This window comes from Tympanuchus pallidicinctus, unplaced genomic scaffold (assembly GCF_026119805.1).
Source record: "Tympanuchus pallidicinctus isolate F22 unplaced genomic scaffold, pur_lepc_1.0 scaffold1, whole genome shotgun sequence".
NCBI lineage: Eukaryota > Metazoa > Chordata > Aves > Galliformes > Phasianidae > Tympanuchus > Tympanuchus pallidicinctus.
The window spans coordinates 100,113,551-100,135,965 of NW_026294618.1; the positions used below are offsets into that span (position 1 = coordinate 100,113,551).

At 40.3% G+C, this 22,415-nt stretch overlaps 1 protein-coding gene across 10 annotated transcripts in view; it reads right to left on the reverse strand.

Annotated features, from left to right (window-relative positions):
* The window catches only part of CLIP4 (CAP-Gly domain containing linker protein family member 4), a 48,447-nt gene that overhangs the window by 6,468 nt on the left and 19,564 nt on the right, over positions 1-22,415 (reverse strand). Inside the window, exons 2-15 of one of the 10 annotated variants that reach the window (XM_052682179.1) lie at positions 21,820-21,898; positions 18,560-18,688; positions 18,252-18,314; positions 16,925-17,109; positions 16,295-16,332; positions 13,498-13,644; positions 10,793-10,935; positions 9,838-9,931; positions 9,327-9,488; positions 6,881-6,999; positions 5,900-6,136; positions 3,781-3,916; positions 3,368-3,508; positions 766-849 (exon numbers count right to left, since the gene is read on the reverse strand). In XM_052682179.1, coding sequence (XP_052538139.1) covers positions 766-849; positions 3,368-3,508; positions 3,781-3,916; positions 5,900-6,136; positions 6,881-6,999; positions 9,327-9,488; positions 9,838-9,931; positions 10,793-10,935; positions 13,498-13,644; positions 16,295-16,332; positions 16,925-17,109; positions 18,252-18,260 — 1,495 coding nt within the window. In that variant the 5' untranslated portion in view covers positions 18,261-18,314; positions 18,560-18,688; positions 21,820-21,898. Of the gene's footprint in view, positions 1-765; positions 850-3,367; positions 3,509-3,780; positions 3,917-5,899; positions 6,137-6,880; positions 7,000-9,326; positions 9,489-9,837; positions 9,932-10,792; positions 10,936-13,497; positions 13,645-14,115; positions 14,158-15,847; positions 15,972-16,294; positions 16,333-16,924; positions 17,110-18,251; positions 18,315-18,559; positions 18,700-21,604; positions 21,624-21,819; positions 21,899-22,415 lie in introns of those variants that run through there. The other 9 variants (XM_052682197.1, XM_052682199.1, XM_052682188.1 and 6 more) reach the window with 9 other exon arrangements.

Below are 22,415 nucleotides of genomic sequence, written 5' to 3' on the forward strand. Positions count from 1 at the left end.
CACAATATAAAAAATGTGCACATTTGCAATCACATACTACAAGTCTGCAGTTAGAAATCACATTAGATGGAGGTCAAACCACCCAGTTTTTTCACACGAACACAAGAACTGCTGATACAGCAGTACAGAAAACTAAAGCAGTCAATGAGATGCTTCATTTAGTGGGAAATTATGGGATGGGAAGAGAAGAAACAGCAAAAAGGACTTCAGCAGCTCAAATAAGCCATTCCTCTTCCATGAGGCAAAACAACTGTTAGCTTTTCCCCAGCAGATGAGAGTGTGATCTGTTCTTAAAAGCCTCCTGTCAGGGAGATCTCACAGCTTCTTCAGCAACTTATTTCACCATATAATTACTACTGCTAGAGGATGTTTTTACCCATTATTTAAAGCCTAAATTACCAGACTTTTAGCTCAAAATTTCTTTTCTTACTCTTTACATATGCAAAAGATGTTATATTGTTCTTTACATTTAGAAGTCTCTTGTTTCATTCCTTCACGCTTTTGTATTTTATTCATTCAATCACAAATTACAGTGTTTTCTCTTAAGTCACATTTTATACAGCTCTAGTTATCGTAGTGTCTTCTCTGAATTCTCTCTCATACGTAAAGCTTGTTATTTTGATGAAGATTATCATAGAACATGAGCAGCACAGGGCAAAAGGGCTCCCTCAGGAACACAAGGAGGTACACCTGCAGATACTCTGTACGATCATTTACTAGGAGACTAGTTTAAAAATAAACAAAAAGTAACATTAATTTAGTTACCTCCTTTTGCAGGTACAGTTTTCCCCCTATTAACAGTCATGAATTTGTTTTCAGAACCACTGGGTTTTCTTGACTTATTTATGCCTGGAATAAATATACATATAAATATACAATTAAATACACGTATGCTAACAACAAAACAGCAATTTTAAGGGGAGTCAGGTACAAACTCAATCTAAAAGACCTGCACATTAGCAGATGCACAGATTAAATGGATCAAGCTGTGAAATTCCTCCGACTCTTGCTAAGCAGGTAAAACAAGGCTGCAGAATTGCTCTCATGGATGTCAGACACCTTCACGCATTTTAAAACAGTCCAAACTATCTCGTCACACATCAGAATTGCCTGTGAGATATTTATGTTTACGCTGAAGGAGTTTCATTTAAATCTTGCAAACATTTACATCCATAGCATAAACACAATAAAGACTTTGTGAGCACTTCATGTATATTATTCTCTGGTATTCATTTCCCAATTTCTACGCTGAAGACTTCATGAAGTTTGAGACCAAGTCCTCAGTCTACAAATAGTGAAGCAAGTATGCCAGTGCCATTTTTATGGCCTAGGAGAGCCTAACTCTTAGAGCAGCAATGGTGTGGTGTGCACAAACAGGTACTGAAACCTGCTACAAACAACAAACAGCTGTTGTGTATTTCTGTCCATTCCCTACCCTACCTCAAGGAGAATAAGCTGATCCTGATGCACTCCCTTCCCTGATACTAAAAAGAATTCCCATCTTTTTTATTTAAATGTATGTCAGCTTAATTCAGTTGCAGGGGCTGAATTCATGTGCAGATACATTTTCAGAAATTTTATATTTTAGCCATCAAAATATCAGATAAAAAAAACTACCATGCTGTGGCTAATAGTGCATTTCTCAACTTGAAGTCAACTTCTTTTCTAAATACTTGGGGGAAAAAAAAACTCTATAATCAATCTGATGAATGATTCAAATCCAGCAGAAATAAATCAAACGTGAAACCTCTATACAGTATCATTTTACTTTTCAACTTATAACTGCATCTACAAAAGCATATTAATTTTTTTTTTTTTTATCTTTACAAACTAGTGATAAGTAGGCATAGAGTTTAAGGGAAAAAAGATATTTAATCTGGTAATGCACATGAGTACAGCCAAACTAAGCTATGCGTTATGCAGCTTCTTCCTCCCACCACAGCCAGTGATCAGTCAGGCATGTTCTTTCTAGAGGACCTTTCAATACATGAACATCCTAAAAGCGACAGCTTGAAGATTAGTGTTTGTGGATGTAAGCATCACTGGGCAAATGATGCATAACTCACTTTGATTTTTTACCTAGAGGAACTGTCAAATGTTTTACAAAGACAGCTGTGCACCTTTTGGGGCAGAAGAGGCAGCTCATGACTAACCTGACTTGAGCACTGTGTCTGTGACAAAGGCCACACTGCTCTCTCACAGTCTAACAAGTTCTAAACAATTCACAACATACTGAATCAATCATCTAAGAACACTTGACAAAGTCAACACAGACGTGCTCCTGAGCAGTACTGCTAACATAATATTCACAGGATTATGTTATCATAGAATCATAGAATGGTTTGAGTTAGAAGAGACCTTTAAAATCACCTAGTTCCAACCCCCTGCTACAGGCAGAGACACCTCCCACTAAACCAGGTTGCTCACAGCCCACTCCAGTTCAGCCTTGAGGGCTCCAGGATGGAAGCAATCTCAACCACTCCGGGCAACATGTCATGCAAGACATCAGTTTACAAACAGCTTAAATCTTTGCTGATTGTGAATACACATGATTAGGGCTTACTTTCCTCTCATGTTGGGTTACATGAATAACCTACAGTGCTGCTAAAACACTGCTCTCTTACCACCCTGCACACTGTTTTATAGCCTGCATGATGCTGGTAAAGAAGGAAGGCTTTAGGCCACTTAAACATGGCAACGTGAGAGTATTCTTCCGTCTCTGAAGCCAAGCTGCCTTAGTAAGAATTACCAAAACAGGATTCAAAAGGCAAAAGACATCCTTTGCAATATGTAACATTACATTTACGTAACGTATTTAATACAAGAATATCCATTCTCTTCTCATCTGCCTATGGATTTACTCAGAGAATTTAATTAGCAAATAAAATACAATCAGTTAAATAGCTCCAGGATCGTTTTGCCAGAAAATAAATGCATTCCATTTCTACAAAGTTGTATTTACATTTATTTCCAGATTTTCACTGGTTTCAGCAAGGTGTTCCCAGTTTCCCAGGCACATCGCAGGAAATGAAATCACACTGTGTTTAGACACGTCACTGACATCACAGCCACTCAGGCAACACTTCCAACACTTGAGAATAAATGTTGTGGTGAGTGCCTACAGAGTTTATTATAAAGACTGCAATTTCTGAGCGCATCAGATCATTGTAATCACTGAACAACTTCACTCAGTGTCCCACCAGTACCAGGTCAGTGAACATGAAGTAACAGCAACATGTAGTCCATTATCACCTTTTCTTCCCATGCAATGACTTAATCCCAAACAAGTACATTCATACTAAGATTTACATGATTGGTGCTCGTTCTTGATCCTTCTAACCTGTCTCAACGTAAGAGAAATACTCACCAGAATTCACTTTGGAAGTTATGTGCGTCACATCTATTTTCTTGGGTTTGATCAAAGGTGAAGATCGTGTGGAAGAACTTCGTACAGAGCTTTTCTTGTGATCATAAGCCTTGCTTATTTTAGAGAGAGGTGCAAAGATACCTGGAAAAGAGGGTTGTGTGGGCCAAAAAAAAACCACAGACAACATTAACATCATTACCCTTTTTTGCTTTCTGTTAGAGCTGGTAAGTATTCTTTTAGCCACAATTGTGGCGTGTTCTGCTGTTGAAGCACCTGCAGGGTACAAGGATTAACTCAAACAGAACAGTGAAACCACACCCAGATCTATCTATTCCCCCAAAAGGCTCATTTCTTCCAACACTTTTTTAATTTGTGTTATAAGAGAATTTCAGAAATGAAAATAAAGGTTATACCACGTTTTGGTGCACACTTGAAGTACTGGACTTTTCCAACACTCCCATTGTTCTTTCCCTCTGCTTCATCCAGCTCTATGCCAGCCCATTGCCCACTGGCAAATTCCGTTGTGCCACAAAATCTTAACGTCCCAACCTAAAGCATTAAGCAAAACACAGAAAAGATACTGTTAAAAATGCATGGCTCAGAACAATCTACTATAGCTTAGGAAAGACAGAGCTGGTAATTACCAAGCTTTTATTCAGAACAGCTAGAGAAATACAAACACAACGATCTCCTTCGATGACTGACATTCCTATCTTTCAATGCCAGCCACTGCACTTTCCAATACCTATCAGTCATGTGTGTCTGTTGAGCAGAAGCAGCTGTTATTGACAGATCATGTAACAGAAAGGAATTCAACAGTAAGCACTATTGCACAGTACAACTCAAACCCAGCAAAGTACGTGCCTACCTAGTTCTACTTTCAGTGCCTCCCACAAGAACAGTAGTAGAAGCCTGACTGAAAAACTTGCTGAATTGAAGATTCCATGGAAATACTAGATTTGAAGTTCCTTAATTTATTTTTTGGAACTTCATATACACACACAGACACAAACATAAAATTTTGCTCACAAATACCTTTAGTGTTTACCAAAAATATATTTTAAATCTTTAAAAAAAGAGTACTAATATTCTCCAATCGTTTCAGAGCTATTGATATCAGAATAAGAAGTATGAACATTAACTACAAAGTTCAATTTTTCAAATCCATTTTTAAATAGTGTCTAACAAGCTTCTTAAAAGCTATTCAACTGTGAGCTACATCAGTACAAGCTATGTTCTTCTACTTCCACAGAACAACACACCAATCCCTTTAGCAAAGCACTGCTTCAAAGATTTCAGCTGCATTGCACCAATGAAACTGGGTTATCCTAAGTTCAGCAGAACTGATGGTGTTTTTTTTTACTGCCTTCTGGAAGCTAGTAGGGTTAATTCACAAATGAATGCTAAGCAATGAATATTACTATCATTCTGATGTAACACCAGAAATGTTAATAAATAATGAACTGTGCTGATGTAATACAAGAGACTCAAAATTTTTCACAGATGCAGATGTTTCATGTCAAAACAGCTTTCCAAATACACTCAGGTCATTACTTTCCATAAGCAGATCCTTACTGCTATCCAGAGTTCAGACCTTCCAGAAGGGGTTTCAGACACTCAGATTCGAAATACACCTCCAAAGAAATAAATAAACCAACTGGCTGTAAGTTCTGAGTATAGTACAGAGTCACAGAAAGGCTTAGGTTGCAAGGGATCTTAAGAATTATCTAGTTCCAGCCCTCCTGCTATAGGCAGGTTTGTCACCCATTAGATCAGAGACCAAGACCCATCCGATGGCTGCAGCAACAGGGCACTCACTCTCTGTCTGTTCCAGTGACTCATCACCCTCACAATGAAAAATTTCCTCCTAACATCTCATCTAAACCTCCCTTTTTTTCATTTAAAACCATTCCCCTTTGTCCTAGCATTATCAGACCACGTAAAAAGTCAGCATCCCTCCTGTTAAGTACTGGAAGGATGCAATGAGGAGTCTTCTCTTCATGCTAAACAAGACCAGCCAAACCAGCCCATAAGCCATTGACAAGCCCTCACCCCTTCTTTGCAGAAGTGTTGCTCCAGCCCTCTAAGCACCCTCATGGCCTCCTCTGGACCCACTCCAACAGCTCCACACCTTTCTTGCCCTGGAGGACCCAGGCCTGGATGCAGTACTCCACATGGGTCCTCATGAAGGCAGAACAGAAGGGGATGATCCCCTTTCTTTGCCCTGCTGGTCACACTGATGCTGCCTAGGATACAGCCAGCTTTCTAGGCTGCAAGCACACGTTGCCAGTTCACATTGAGTTTTTCCACCCACTGCTGCTCCAAAAGCCCTTCCCCCACACAGCTGCTCTCAATCCATGCTGACCTAGGTGCAGGACCTTGCACTTGACGTTGTTGAACTTTATGAGGTTTATTTGGGCCAACCCCTCAAGACTTCCCAGTTCCCTAGATGACATCCCTTCCCAGCAGTGCACCCAGCACACACAGCACAGCTCAGTGTCATCTGCACACTTACCAAGTTACTCATCATACCTTCTGTCCCGCAATAACGACACGATCTCCCAGCTTCAGGCCAAGCGATAAAAGCATGGCCTTGCCTGTGATATGATCATAGTTTGCAATCATGGCTTTTGAGATGTCACATGACAGGGGCATCGCATCCAGCAATATCTGCTTGATTTCTTTTGCACTGGCTGCTGCATCTGCCATTTCCAGTGGCATATCTACTGGATCGGGAACCACATCCACTGGGATCTGCCCTTTGTCATTCTATAAAAGCATAATGTAACACAGCATTTAATAGCATAACAAATTCTTAATCTTAAGAGCATTACCAGTACTCTGGGCACATGGGGAAAGAAAGCACCTGGATATGAAAAAGCATTTGCAAAGATATCTACACTGCATATCACATAGAACTTGCTCAACAATGCTGCCTCAAAAGATTTCATGCCATCAGATGATATACCATGTAATGATTTTTGACAGTTACAACATCCCATAAAAATGAATTTGAAAATGGAGAACTGAGATACCAGCTACACTTTACAATACATACAGGATTGGAGGCCTGCATATAGTAGCATTTTACCTCCATCAGGTCTACTCTATGGTTAGTAAGCAGAGCAGCTGATGTTTCTTTGTTTTCAGTTATTCTGCTGACCAAGTAAACTACTAAGTAATACAGTGAGTTTCCAGAGGCCACATGCTTCACCTCTGTATTTCTGAAAAGATCCACCTCTGCCATCACAACTGATGCAAATTCGAGTTAAAGCACCAAAAATGGAAGTGTACTTGAACTACTGAACTACACATGGACATGGAAAAAACAAACTTCAACACACAATATGACAAAGCATACAAAAATCATCCCCCACAAGTTACAAACAAGAGGAGCTCTCTCTTCACATAATAGATATTTAGCTAACCAAACCTGGACAGACTGTTCCATTTTTCCAGCTATATTCCCCCCACATAAATAATTACTGAGTTGCATACAACCTAACACCTTACCCTAAAGGCAGGATTTGCTCCATGTTCCAACAAACATTTGACAGCTCCTGTACATAGGTTAAATGCAGCAATATGCAAAGCTGTTCCAAAATCGAAATCACTGCAGGTAGCATCCACATCTGCAATTAAATGTCACATGAGGTACGTGTGTTACTTGTACTTTCCACCCTAAGGATTTCCTGAGAGGGCACAGTTTTATAATTTATATTGACATTTATACAGAAACAAAATGAGCTACGTAGTGAATACATACAAGAAACAATTCTACAGAGTATCAACCTTATCTGCAAATGCTGATTCAGACCATGAGTTAATTTGAAAGATGAGCCTTTACTTTCATTTACTTTATAATTCTGAAGACTTAAGTGCAAAACTGTTGGTATTTGAGATACCCAACCTACAGGGACAAGATTAACAAGTAACATCAGGTTTGCATGTACGTTCATATTTCTCTGATACTTATATTTTACTTGACTTGAAATGTTTAAATAAGATACATCTCCAAACAGGTGCCTTCCTTTGTGAGCAGGTAACAGGGCAACAGAAAACTGCTTCTACCTCTGCTTTACACGAACGAATTTACACTGGCCAAGAATTAAGTGTGAGCTAGCAATTTTTTGTCATTCCTGTTTCCAAAGAACTGCACTCAGAAGGATTTGGCACAGACAGCTCAGAAAACACAGCACTGCATCAGATGAGGTTCGTGATACACACTGGCATTAATTTTTCCCTGTATATCTTTCAACACGCTGTAAGTTAATCTTGGGTACTTCTCCTGAACTACACAAGAGAGATGTCAGCTTAAGTCAGTTACGTATATAACCATTCAAAATGCCAAAAAACCAGCTGATTTCATCCACAAACCAAGTGACAAGCATATTTGCAACAGTGAGCCAATCTAAAACACTGATGAGGGACCCAAAACTTTCCTCCTAAGAGCTGTAGGATACTTTTGATATTCTACAATTGCAGTCTGTCCTAAAAAACACTAATCCTGTCCACAAACTAACAAACTAAATTCACCCTGATTTTATCAATATCCTACTACATTTATGTCAAATTAATACTTTTAGGGTACATAAGATGTGTACGGGCACAGAAGATGTAAATATTGGCATACTTATCCATATTTAAATGATCTGTATGTGAACTTGATACATCCTAAGAAATATGGACTGACTTTAAAAAGATGAAAGATATTAAAGTTTAACCATTTTTAAAATGCTCCAAATACATTTTTTTAATTTAATTTGCACATGCATGAAAAAAAGACTGTATTCCTTTTTGCAGCCGTAACCACAGATATGTATGTGAAGCTGCCTTTTATCTGTCAAATGTTAAAATACCACAAGTTTAAAGTCTGGTACAAGCTGTGTAGTAGTATTCAAATAATGAAGCTTCCACATTTGGTAAGAACACTGAAGAGGCATTTAATCTTCTTAAAAAGTATGTATTTATTTATGCCGAACACTGAAGTCAAGCTGTTCCTTAGATATAAACTTGTACATAGTGGAAATGTGGGGAAAAACAAGCAAGTCAAAGCTGCTTCAGTCATTAGTTTGTCACAGCTTGTAAGACCTCCACCTCTTCCTTTACCATTCTCCCAGTACTTCAAACACACTTCCCAATGAGTAAGGCATTTTAAAAACCCCAGGGACTTGCCACAACACCCACATCTTTCATTTTCTGTGTCCATTCTCTTATTTCTCAAACAACTTAGAATCATAGAATCATAAAATGGCTTGGGTTGGAAGGGAACCTCAAGGACCATCAAGCTCCAACCTCCCTACAACAGGCAGGGTTGCCAACGTCCATATCTAAGACTAGACCAGGCTGCCCTGGACCCCATCCAACCTGGCCTTGAACCTCCGGGGATGGGGCATCCACAGCCTCTCTGGGCAGCCTGTTCCAGTACCCACCACTCTCTTGGTAAAGAAGTTCCCCCTGATATCCAGCCTACATCTTCCCTCCTTCAACTTGAAACCATTTCCCTTTGTCCTGCTGTTATCTACGCTTTCGAAGAGTTGACTCCCCTCCTGTTTGTAGGCTCCCTTTAGGTACTGGAAGGCTCCCTCAGCCTGTCTTCGTAGCGCAGGTGCTCCAGCCCTCTAATAGTCTTTGTGGCCCTCCTTTGGACCGTCTCCAACAGCTCCCTGTCTTTCTCTTGTTGGAGGCCCCAGACCTGGATACAGTACTCCAGATGGGGCCTCACCAGGGCAGAGCAGAGAGGAACAATCACCTCCCTGTCCCTGCTGGCCACCCCTTTTCTGAGGGAGCCCAGGATACCATTTGCTTCCCAAGCTGCAAGAGCACACTGCTGGTTCATATGAAGTTTTCAGATTTAACCTATTTGTTTTTGTTTCTTAGATAGTTCTCTATCACTTCATATAAAGCACAAGTGAACAAAATACAAACAACTACATAAAACAGCAGTAACACCACCTACCTTTTGGCTTTGCATTTTTCAAAATAACACTAATAAGTTCTGGAACATCAAAGTAAGCAGCATAATGCAAGGCATTCATATTTGTCCAACGGCTGCGTAAGCTGCTATCAGCACCCAGATCAATAAGCTGCATTGCAAATTTTACCGCGGTTTCAACATCACCTGCAAGGCAATTGTTTTGAAACATGCATCAGATTTGCTTCCAGGCCCTCAGAAATATGCACATATTTATGTGTAAAACAAAACATAGCTTAGCTCACAGTTTGTACCTCAGCCTGTAACAAAGTTTGCTGTATTAAACAGATTTTAAACTAGTACTGCTGTTTGAAATACCTACACCACTGTCACAGCCATAACCACACTGCAGTTCTGTATCTTCCTTTCTGACAGCCACTGGAGCCAAAACTAAGTGCTACAGTTTACTGCAGGAAACCATTCTGTGATATTCAATGGTAGAAACCTTTCTGAATTAATTAGGCTTGTACAACTATAAGGACATTTCTTTACTCACCAATACCATGAGCCCCTGATTTGCAAGTGTAATGCAGAAGAGTCATATCAGTCAGTCCATCTCTGTCATTCACGTTGCAACCTCTTTTAATGATCTGAGGGACAAGAAGAAAACACGTTAGCTGTGGTACAGCCCTGACATTAGCCTTACTTAGCAAGTTAATTCAGACATGGGTTCTTTTTGTTTGCTAATAACAAAGAAGCTTCCTAGACAACACTGTAACTGCAGAACTGAGCAATGTGCAGAAATGTAATAGATAGCATTATCTGAACATAGCTAACTTTCATTACTTAACACTTCTAAAACTTTCTGATACTATTACTAATGATTTATATGACATATGCTGAAAAATTAACAATTTTACTGAACAACAGGAAAACTGCAGCATTTAGAAGTCCCACCCTCCCATTATTTGGTTTCTCAATACTAATTTCCCCCCTAGAAAACTTGTTATATTATGGTAGGAAGAATTTTACCCATTAAAGCCTGTAATCCACAAGAAAAATATGAATATAGGACAGAACACAAACAGCAGGTCCTGTGAAAGCAGCCTACTGTAAGTCTCAAAAATATTTTGGATTCCACCTCATTTTGTCCTTAGAAACATCACCCTTAAGATCAGACTTCAGTGAAACTTCATGTATCAATTTTATGATTACTCTTAAATAAGAAAATGAAGCACCAAGGTTGAGGGCCTCTGAGAAACAACCATTATGAGAAGAAACATTCATTTTCTACCATCTACCCAAACATGCTGAATTATCAACCAATCCTTTCCTCCTTTCCAATTAAAAACGGAAAGTATGTGAGATACAAGGCACTAACCAGTAATTGTGAGAAAACCTATATGTGCATTCAGGAACAGTCCTACTTTTGAATGGACTGCTTTAAATTGGTGTCACTGAAGCATACATTTAATGCTGTAAGTGTCCGAGGGCCTTCATTTATACCTCACCTCGTTTCCAATGATATCAATGTTCTGCTGGACCTGTGGAACCCACTGCCTTAAGATAGCAAACAATTCAGAAACAGACGTTTTGGGGTTGAAAAGTATTTCCTGGCACGCCGCGTCATTGGGGTCGAAGAAGGAAAACTCTGCTTAAAAGAAAAGAAAAAAAGTTTATGTACAATTAAAGTTCTAACGTTCTCCAAGAATATGTATAGTTTTCAATCTCAGAGGCAAAGAACACAAGAGAGATTACTCCATTAATAACCACTAGAAAATTAGAATGTCTGATTAGCTCAGATAAGGCTCTTTAATGTCTGGTCTATTTATACTGAAGTCTTGCTTATCAGTTAGAAAGTTTTAAATTGGGACCAAATACAGAGGTATTATCAGCAGAGGTAAGGACCAGCAGAGATGAGCAATGGTTATGCCAATAATGGCTCAGCCTTGTTTCAAGCTAGGCAATGCTGCTGACATCAAGCTGCTCCCAAAGCACAGGCAAGCCTCTTGATATCTCAGTTAAGTGATGAAATATACATGCCATTTTTCCATATGCTGTAAAACCCCTTTTCCTTCTCTTTCCACCACAATGACATAAAACATAGCAAAACATACACATGTACAAATCAGGGAGGTGTTAGTAGCCTCCATTTTTTTCCTGTCATGAATGTATCCATCTCACCCGATAGCAATTGCGGGTAACAAACAAAATAAGCTATCAAATCAAGGTGAGAGAGGAAAAAAAAAACCAACTACCTTTAAGATTTTAAGCTTCACATTGCTGCAGGCAACCCAAAGTTCAATCACTGGAAACACTTTATTATTCAAGCATGGTATTTCGCATTACTTTCATGCATATAACTGTGCATACACACAAACTGTACTGTTAAACTGAAGGAATTTCCTTCCAACTCAGAAAGAATCTGGTTAGCAGTAGCTATTAGGAGGAGGAAGGGAAGCAGAACCTACTGCCATCTTCAAATGATGGAATAATGGAAAATACTCAACTTTCACCCCTGCTGCAGTTGTCATGGAGTTTCCTTCTAAAAAGGTTTCAAGTTAACATACATCAGCTTGCACCAACCACAGATCAAATGCTCTCTGAATGGATAATTAACAGAGGATAATTAACATATATAGCATCAGACACCTGAAACAGGACTGGGTGTACGTGGTGTAAGCTACCCTCTGGATGAACCACCCTAAGCTTTCTTCAGAGAGCACAGCACAATTCTAGATGGGATTAACAAACAAGAGCACACGCGCAGCTCACTTCCTGAGCACTCAGTGCTCCTCTAACAGCACTTCCTTGATTCAGCAAGAATGAATAAGAAAGACGCCGTCACTGAAGTATAGCATGACTTTTTATTTGCATCTCGTCTTCATGAAAAAAAATAACACCACTCCTTTCCCCACTCTACAGAAGGCATGCTGCTTCTTAACTGACACCCTATGCATTGACACAGCTCTTCTGCTTTCTCGTTTAATATTTAGCCTGTGTAGACCTCTGGTATCTCATGCTGAAAGCTATGAAGGAAACACGACCAGCCAACAAGATGTCATCTTACGTGACATGCATGAGTCTTATTCTGCCAAGTTTTCCAGCTATTTTTCCAGCTATTAACATGAACCAAATCATACCAGTAATCAACTCTAACAGGCTGCAAGGCTAAAAAAGAGAATATATCAACAGCAACCTTTTGTAAGTGCTTAACAGCCAATCAGGTGCAGTGCTTGCAAGAGGAAACCGACATCACCATACAGAAAAATCTTTCAAAAGTCCTACAGTAAGATGATAACGTCATGTAGATACCTTAAAACTTTAGTTTTTAAGGTATATAGATGCCATTTTGAAGACATTATAATTGTAGCTACCTATGAAGAGGGACATTTGAATCTATCATATTTCCTGTTTTAAATATTATTATAAACACCTAAAGACAATTGGACATTTTTTCCAAAAGCCAGTCACCAGAAGGTGCTATAGCTTCCCATTAACAACCATTCTGACAGCCCTCACCACTACAAACATCCTACCCTTCCAACAGAAACAGTTTAAATACTGAAAGCCCACTGAGAAAAAGCTTGATGCACGCACAACTAGGGCTGAAATTTCATTAATGCAATTTTGCACCTGTATAATCAAAAAATATTAGGATGTTATAATTATGAAATAAATCAGAGAGTTAGGCAAAGTAGACTGCGATAACAAAAGAGAATCAATAGAAGGCTTACCCCTATCCTGGGCTCACCCACAAAACACCAGCAGAGCAGATCTCCAGCAGAGATCCTTCCCCACTGGCAGTCAGCTCTTAAATGGGTCTAGGAGAGGTGCAGCCAGGCTTCACCCCTTCCAGCAGCACAGCTGAATTGCCTTCACTTGTGCTCCTCTGGCTGACTCATGGCTCCCCTCAGGTGATCAATCAGAGGTTCAGGCTGTGATTCAGCAGTTCCCATACAGCACCTTAATATGATACCCAATTCTACATCTAGATCTATAAACACCCAACCACGCACAAAGAAGAAACCGTAAAAGTTAAAAGACATAATTAAAAGTATATGTAATAAGACAAATGAGAAAAGAGTAAGTCTCAATTTTTCATCAGTATTTTTTTCTGAAAAGAGAGTATAAGGAGTCAATAGTTTTTCTCAATATTTATCACTCAAATTTACTCACTGTTCACCACAAACTCTTATTCTGTTAACATACGTACCACAATCTGAAGGCATCGGTGCTGCAGCAACAGAAAAAGTAACAGATGTTTCAGAGCTTGGAAACAGAAACCGATCTCTTTCAGTGAAAGAATCTCCTTCAAAGGAAGGTTCTGGAATACCCTCTATGGTCATCTTCCAGAAAGCCCCTTTAGGAGGAAGGAAAAAAGAACAGCTTGTTAGAAATCCTTTGAATTAGTTCTGTTACATTAAAATGCAACAGATATACAAATATCTTCTAGCAAACTAATAAAATGTATTAATTCTTGGAAGTGAGTGGAGCATGGTGTCAAGGATACCCAGCTTCTAGACTCGCATGTAATTAACATAGAGCATGAAATTTCATCACAGCTTCCCACTCAGGCAGTATGAAAATTACATTGTAACTAGGAACTACAAGTGATAACAAACAAATTTAGATGCTTTCCAACTTCAGGAAAAGGTTAAAGCATAAGATACTTCTCACACTTGGCACGTATTTTTCTCTCACACTATCAGCAAGAACACGCTCCCAGCTACTGCTTTCTCCTCTTCTAATTCCCATGATTTGAACTGTCTGCAGCTTTATGCGGCAAGATTAATCACTGAGTGATTCACTCCTGCCGTGTTGGAGCACCCACCCAGCTGTTCTTTCCAGCCAAGTTTTCAAGCCTTACAGCAACCTAGGAGAGAAAAGAAAACTGAAATGGCCACACAAAGCTCTAGCAATGTGTTCCAACCAGGCCATGCTGCATTCTACTTACTGCCTTCCTGCTAAGAGAAGAGCTGGCTACCACTCATAGGACATCTACTTGGGCAAATCCAGCAGTAAACGAAGAAAAGTTTTATTTCTGAATGAAACAGACTGGATCTCATAGCTGAAAATCCTGAATTTCTACATATTGAAACTTCATAGCTAAGTAAAGCAAAAGGAGCACACCTATTAAACGAGCCTACATTTTCTTTTTGGAGAACACTATGCCAGTCCTCTAAGGCTTCAGAATTTGTTAAACACTTTGACTGAAAGAAAGGATTAATGGAGATTCAAGGCATGCCTGGTTTTATTACACTTTATCCAAGCACAAGTAAACGAGAAGGAAAAAGTGGTGTTTTTTTTTGTTATTTTGATTTTAAAGATTTGTTTTATCTCTCTTACACACATGAAGTGAATGCATTTATTCTCACATTTTCCCAAATAAATTTGCAACACCATTTGGGACCTCACATAATCGATACTCTAACATAGAAAACATTTTAGCAATGGTTGCAGCTGCCAATCTTGAAGGAAATAAAATCTCTTTCTCTTCTTCCACATCATGCACAGTTCACCTCCAAGTTTCCTCAGCTCAGAAAAGAGGCCCAGATGACAAATGATCATTTTTCTCCTACTAGCTAACTTCCTCAGTCTACACCTGTACAAATAAATGCATATGCTGGCACAAAAGAAAGATCAAGGGGGAGGTCACTGGGAATGACAAGACTATTTCTTCCAACTACATTATTAAATTGCATTGGCTTCAGCAGTCAATTCAACAGGGCCAAAATTGTCACTAATTATTTCAATTGGCATCTTCATCTAGCAACATAAAGTTTACATTTTGAATAGCTTTATTATTATCATAAACATTGACAGCAATGACTTTCCTGTACAATGGACTAGGAAGTCTTTTAAAACATAAGATGGTAATTTCATGTTGTTTGCAAGGAACAGTGAAATACACTTGCTACCCTCTGATATTTGTTCAGACTGGTCAAAACAAAGCTGTACGAATCCACATCATTTTTCCATGGGAAGCACATACAACACTCTCACAGAACATACAAGTAATATGCATGCATGTAGAAAACAACTAAGCCATTAAGCCAGAAAAAAAAAAAAAAAGGAATTAAAAGATTTCCACACAGCACTGCCAGTACAACAGTGAAAAAACAAAAGCAATACAATCAAAAGTAGCCACACCTGACTGAGCAGCTCCTAACAGGTGAGATGCATAACGTTTGATTGCAAAATCAGCTGGAACTAGAGATCAGCAGAGATATTTGAAAAGTAGTACAAACAGTGCTGTGTACTGCACACAAACAGACTGAACAGAACAGAATCAGTGCTTTTGCAAGTGGCCAAGTCATCTTTTACATGGAAGGGCCAGAGGGAAGAACACAATCCATCCCACATGAACGAAACAAACAGCTGAGCAAAGCAGGCCTGGGAACAACCCAGGTTGCTGGGCAGATTACACTAAGACCCAAGCACCACAATGAATGTGCCAACACAACACCACTAACAATGACTTCAAAAGCTCACACCAGTGCCAACAGCCCCTGGCCTACATCTTTACACCGTGAGATTTTTATTAGGATCTTGAAGTATATTACCATTTTATGATACAGAACTGAAACATGAAGGGTCGAGGCAACACGTTCTGCACCCGTGACTAACTGCAGAGCCCGCAAGCTCAAGTACATGAGCATCACAACAGTTAGCGTGACACACACGCACCTGGAAAGGCAAAAGGAAAGCAAAAGTTTGACGACAATTTCTAAGAAATGGAAAAAGGGGAAAAACACCATCTTTGTGATGACTTCTGTTCCAAAGAGAAGCACAGCACTGAGATATTAATAACAGCCAAGATACACTGACCCATCTGACTCAGATGGGAAGTGGAATGAAATAGCTTGCAGAAATCCAAGTATGGAAGAGTCAGTAAGGGCAGAAGGAAAGGGTTAGAGATACTCAATGGAAAAAAATGCCACTTTTCCTTTTCACTACATTATTAAATACTGCTAGATGTAGCTTAGCGCAGCAGAGAGCGCCATACTTACTATCTGCCAGCCATACGTTGCTGTGATCCAAATGCAACCTGAAAATGAAAGAGAAACATCACTAGAAAAAAAGAGAATTTGATAGTCATCATCTGCACATACAGAGCTGCTGCCAAGGCTGAGGGCAAGCATAGGCTTTCTAACACCCACATCTTACAAAGGACGTCCACGGTTTAAAGAAACCAAAAAAAAAAACACCAAAAAAACAGTAAGTTGTGTAACACTGGATCCACTTTTTCGTGTAGATTGCACCATTTCCAACCTTATCGCAAAGCAGCAGCAAACTGCTTCCCTGCAAGCACCGCACAACACCTCCAAGCTCTGAAGGACTCGAAGCGATGGCACACACCTGTGCCGGGAGCCCAGCAGCAGGCCTGGTGAGCAGGTGGGTGCCATTTTGGACAAGAGCTACGAACAACGACCCGCTGATGTACGTCCGTGCGGGCAAGAAGAAAACCGCAGCCCGGGGCGCCAGGCCTCCGCAGCGCTGCCTGCCCGCGCATGGCGGCGCCCCGCTGCTCCCGCAGAGGGCACGCGGAGCGGCGCGGAGCCGTCGGAAGGAAGCCCCGCACAGCGGGTCACGCCGCCCCGCGGTGCCCACCCCGGTGCCGTCACCCCCTCTCCCCGTACCTGTAAGCGCGGCCGGGCCGACCCGCGTTCGCCGGCCCCGAACCCGTTGCGGCGCTGGGCTCGGCCCGCCCCCGTCCCGTGCGCCTATCGGCTCCAGCGCCGCCCCCTCGGCTCGCCCCAGCGCTCCTCTGCACGGGCTTCGCGTTGCTTAAGCGGCGTAGGCAGTTCTGCACATCCTTGCGTGGCTGTAGAATAAAACGCGCAGCATTAAATACAGGTTGAAAACCGGTTTCACCCGGAAGCAGCTTGCAGCGGAGGTGGGAGCTCTCATCGCTGCTGGGTGCGGGCAGGGCTGGGAAGCAGCATGCTTAATCCTCTGCACCTGCCCTGCTCACCCACCCTGCTCAGAGCAGTCCTGGAAATTAAAGGCAGGTGCGCTGCAGCTGGATCCGTGGGCAAGCGGGGACCAGTCCCTGTGCTCCATACTCTAAACCTAATAGTGATGTAGATCCAAAGATCAGTAAACAGAGATCCTGCGATGGAAAATGCACCTCCATACAACTGGAGCCCAGGCTACTGGAGGGGAAGAATCATAGATAATAACTTAGACAAGCACTGCTATATTTTACATTCTCATCTGGGTCACCGTGGCATAAATGTACCTGGTGTTTATAACCAGTCCTTTGGTTTTGTTTTTCCAGTGATAATTTTAATTGCTGTGGTGGAGGCAAGATGAATAATGGAAACAACAACTGCAGATTACCTTGAAATGAAGCAGTGTGCAAGGCAAGAACTGGAAACTACTCAGCTCCCAGAGACTTGAAAAGTGCAAGTAGAACAGGGAGAAGTGCGGCTGTGGGAGTAAACGTGATGCCAGAGATCTAGGGAAAAACTTCTTCTTAGCTAGGTTTCTTACTTTGGAAGAGGGCAGAGAAAATTGTAACTTGGGTAGATGCACATCTGCTACGCTCACGAGAAGGGTACCTTAAAGAAGGAGTTTGAAGTGTAACAAAATACATAGATATAAGTGAGATAAGCTTGATACCAGCTTGCACGTTTTGTGTGGTGCTTGATATTAGAATCATAGAATCCTTAAAGTTGGACTAGATGATTCTAAGGGCCATCTGGTCCAACTACCCTGCAGTAAGCAGGGACACCACAGTTAGGTCAAGTTGTCCACGGCCTTATCAAGCTTCACCTTGAAAGTTTCCAGGAACAGGGCATCAACAACATCACTAGACAATTTTAGGGCAGATACTAAATAATGGACAGTAATTTGATAGGGAAATCATTAGCAATTCTGGAGCAGATTAGAATTCAAAAGACCAACAACATGGGTAAAGTGCAAGCACAGAGGGAAACAGTGCATTGGGCTGGGAGAAATTACCAATGACATCCAGAGGTGTTCTTCTTGGAACTAATTCTTGTTTCATATTTCTCTTCAATGATTCTGGCAGGGGAGAAAAAAAAAAAGAAAACAAAACCAACACTAAGTTGATGAGACAAAAGAAATGCATGAATTGCTGTTAAGGAAGGGATGCATTTATGAGATAACTGTTATTATGAGATTATTATTATTATGAGATTATCTCATTATATGAAAGCAACTAAGAGACAGATGTGACTGTAGTCAACAGTTACTCAAGAAACACTGATGCCAATAACAATGGAATCACATAAAAAGTAAATGGCTACCTTAGGACGCATAACTTCCAGTTGTGTTCATGTTAGCAAGTTCTGCTGTCTCCTGTGGGAAATTCTAACCAGTTGTGACTGCCCTTCCCTCAAAGATGGAGCTCATCTCATATGTTCACAGATGATTTCCTAGCAGAGCCAAGGAAAAGAACAGTCTATTTTAGGGGCTCACAAGAGCATGGCTTATTTAATGCAGCAAAATGAAAAGTGAGAGAGATGATTATGGTTGCTGTCTGCCATACACTGTGGAGAATGGTGTATGAATTCAAAGTGAACACTGAATATGAGGATAAAACTGGGCATGGATACTTTTCTGTTAGAAAGTGAAAGCAGGCAGCATCTAGCCAAGCATCTCAGGTTCATCAGAACCTTCTGGTTGTAGCAATGAAGGTAAAACCCAAACATTTTAGCCTGGAATAAATCCTTATGTCTTATGTCCTTGCGGCTGCAACCACAAGGGAGATCAGATACCATTGCTTGACAAAATGCCTGCACATCCTGAGTTCCACTTACCAGCCCCACAATGGAAATAAAAAATAAAGCCCAGTTCTATGCCTCTTTACAAAATCTTTTCACAATATCAGGATGTGAGTCTAAAGAAAATTCTGTCCAGCCTATCCTGTCTGACTCATTCTGTGATGCCATGGTCAGTATAGTTGCTGAGCACCTGGAGAGCTGTAATGGCTCAAACAATGAACTACAAACCCTCTCACCACATCAGGAAGACAATGAAGAACAAAGCTCATGAGCAACAAAACTTTTTTTTTTTTTTTTTTTTTTTTTAATGTAAAGTACTATTTTGCTTTTATTTCTCTCCTTGAGCAGAAATAGGGCATTACTAACCACTTCCTTCACCTTCTCAAATGTTCACATCAGAGGAAAAGGGTCATTTAAATAGCTTTGGAAGACTTCAGCTTCCAGCAGAGCTACTCTGGAGCAAAGATCAGAATAGTAGTGAGAATAGTGGAGCAGCAAGCACATTTGTAAGACACTGAATGCTGCAGGAGCTGCCCTCAGTCAGGTGCCTAACAGGAAAGCTGCGTATACACGTGGCTCATGCTTTGAGGCACCCTACAGGAGGAAGCCAATAAGAGTGCTTATCTTGATGTTCAGAGAACACCTGAGATGCTTTAGATAAGGAAACCTACTGTGGAGAGGCACAAAGCTTAACAGCTCCACTGTTTTCTACAGTGGCCTGGATTACTTTTTTGGGAATACAAGTCACTTCTAAACCTAATCTCTAAATCCATTTCCAAAACAACACAGCCACCTCCCAGCAGAAGTAACAGAACCAGCTGCCTGCCTGTTAAATTCTGTCACCTGATAGAAACTTGCTTTCCACGACGTTGCTCCACAACCACAAACCTGCATCCACTTGTAAGAACTGTTGCAGCTACCGCTGAGGCTAGGCCTGTCTCCTTTTAATTATGTAAATTTGCATAATTCTGGAAATCTGTATTTGAAACATTATTCTGTTTCCCACAGTTCTCAGCTCTAACTTTTACATCCTGGCACTGCCTTAACCATTGAAAACAGCAGTGAATATCTGCCAGACAGCTGTCTTTTAAATACTGGGGGATTTGTAGCAATGAGTAATGATGATCAAGTGACCAGAATACTCCTTTCAAAAGCAGTGAACACGTGTAAACACATCTTACAAAATCACTGCTGACTTTGAGCAGTGTTAGGTCCCATAGGATTTTCTTTATTCCCGTGAGGCATCTGAGCAGTTAGCAGCCCCTGTACGGGCTGAACCACAGAAGAGCCTCTAATTTTCTACTAATATTTCTTCTAAATTTCCTGTTTGTTTAGTGATATCTAGACCAACAGTTTGAACACCTCTCTGGTTATATTCAATTTGCTGGTATTGAAAACAACACCACCACCACTCTTTAAAATTGTTATTATCACTGAAGCCCTCCATAATCTCTCAGTAAACAAAAATTCTCAGAAATCATCCACAAATGCAAACCTTCACCTTTTAAGACCTGAAAGGAGCATTTATGCACATTCCTCTTTTAAATCCTGCAGCCTCCATTATCCTTTTTTTCTTGCTTCCATAATTTTTAGTCTACATTATTTGTTTCATACTGAAATTTCAGTTTCTATCAACAGATTCTCCCATCATCCTGCCTTGAAATCCATCCCACAGCTACTTCATGGACAACATCTCTGAAGGCTACCATATATCTCCATCCAGACTCAGGCCTCGTTCTTGCATTTACAGTGCTTCTAGGCCCCTTTGCAGACTAGTATGGTTTTTATTATCTACTGCACCAGCTATTTCTGGCAGGATATAAGAATATTTAAGTTCTTCCCTGTAAGAGTGCCATGCAACCAAGCAGCACTGAAAATATCACCAATTTTAACAGGTGGAAGAAAGGGTATGAAAGGAGAAAAAGCATTTTAAACTAAATCCAACATTCAAGGGAAAGTCTCTATTAATCCTTAATGATCTTACCATGCTTCTCCCCTAGGCTCTGTTCCTCAAACATAGTCCTATGTTCACATGGGGCACTTGTAATATGACTCAAGTCTGCAAATTCATAGGTAACAACGTGGACTCAGCCCAACTGTTTACCTTTCGATTTTTGTTCTGTAAATTGTAGCACCATAAGCCAAAGTATTACTGCATTAACTCTACCAGGAATTACATCAATGTATAGCACTCATAAACAACAGATGACAAATTCATCTCATCATTTTAATGTCAAAAATACTTGCTTGTCACTCTCCTCATCAGTAATCTCTTCTACCACAGTTTTCACTTGCCATCTCTTCTGTTAAATTGCCATGAGGCAAAGCATTTTATTCTCCATTTTCCATGTGGTAAAGCTTTTTGTTTCTGCTTTAAATACCTCAGACTTTCAACACAACATATATTTACTCAGTAACAAGAATATCAATGACAAATGCAGTTTCATAAGTGGTTGGAAACAGGCATAAAATTTCTTCTCTCTCACAGAAGCTAATAAGTTTACCAGAACATTGAAGTAGTTATACTACATAGAAGTGCAAGCAACAAAGTTAGGACAAAACACTTACCTTGTTCAAACATGTTTTCTATTACTCAGAATCTCTATTTAAAAATAAATAAATAAAACAGCATTAGTTAATATTAGTTAATATTAACTGTAGAGTAATAAATATGTAACCATCATAAATCAGCCACTGTGAGCAAGCCACATGGTGGTGGGATGCAGAAGCATCTGGAGAATTAGCTACATGACTTGGAAGAAGCAGAGCCAAGAAATAATTACCTGATGTTTTCCAGAAATGCAATGAGGAAAATGGCCATCACATACATTAATTGCAATTAATATGTTCCAGAAAAATTACCTGAGAGAAAGGAATAAACATTTTCTTAGGAGTCACTGGCATGCCTTCTCCCTTGTAAAACAAGTTAAGTTTGCTAATCCTGTTGAACAGAAGAAATGTGAATAAAGAGGCTACAGAAAGTAATTATTTTCCAGAACAATCTGCTGCAGCACCAAGGAATGAGTCATGTAAGCAGCTCATTCAAGTCTGAAAACGTTTTAGAGGCTTGGCAGTATGGAAACATTTTGGGGAAGCAGATGAGTTACCTGCAATCACACAGAAATTGCTAGAGAGAAGCAGAAGGCTTCTCCCCAGAGATGGGCTTAGCCACTCTTGTCTTCAATCTTTTCTGACGCTGAGAAATTGATAACTTTGGTAGAAAAGCTACTCTTTGAAATTAAAAGATGAATCCATCAAACGTGAATGTTGAATAGGGAAACAGGAAGTCAGTGCTATTACCATCCAATATAGAATCATAGAATGGTTTGATTTGGAAGAGTCCTTTGTAAGTCATCTGATATAACTCCCCTAACATGAA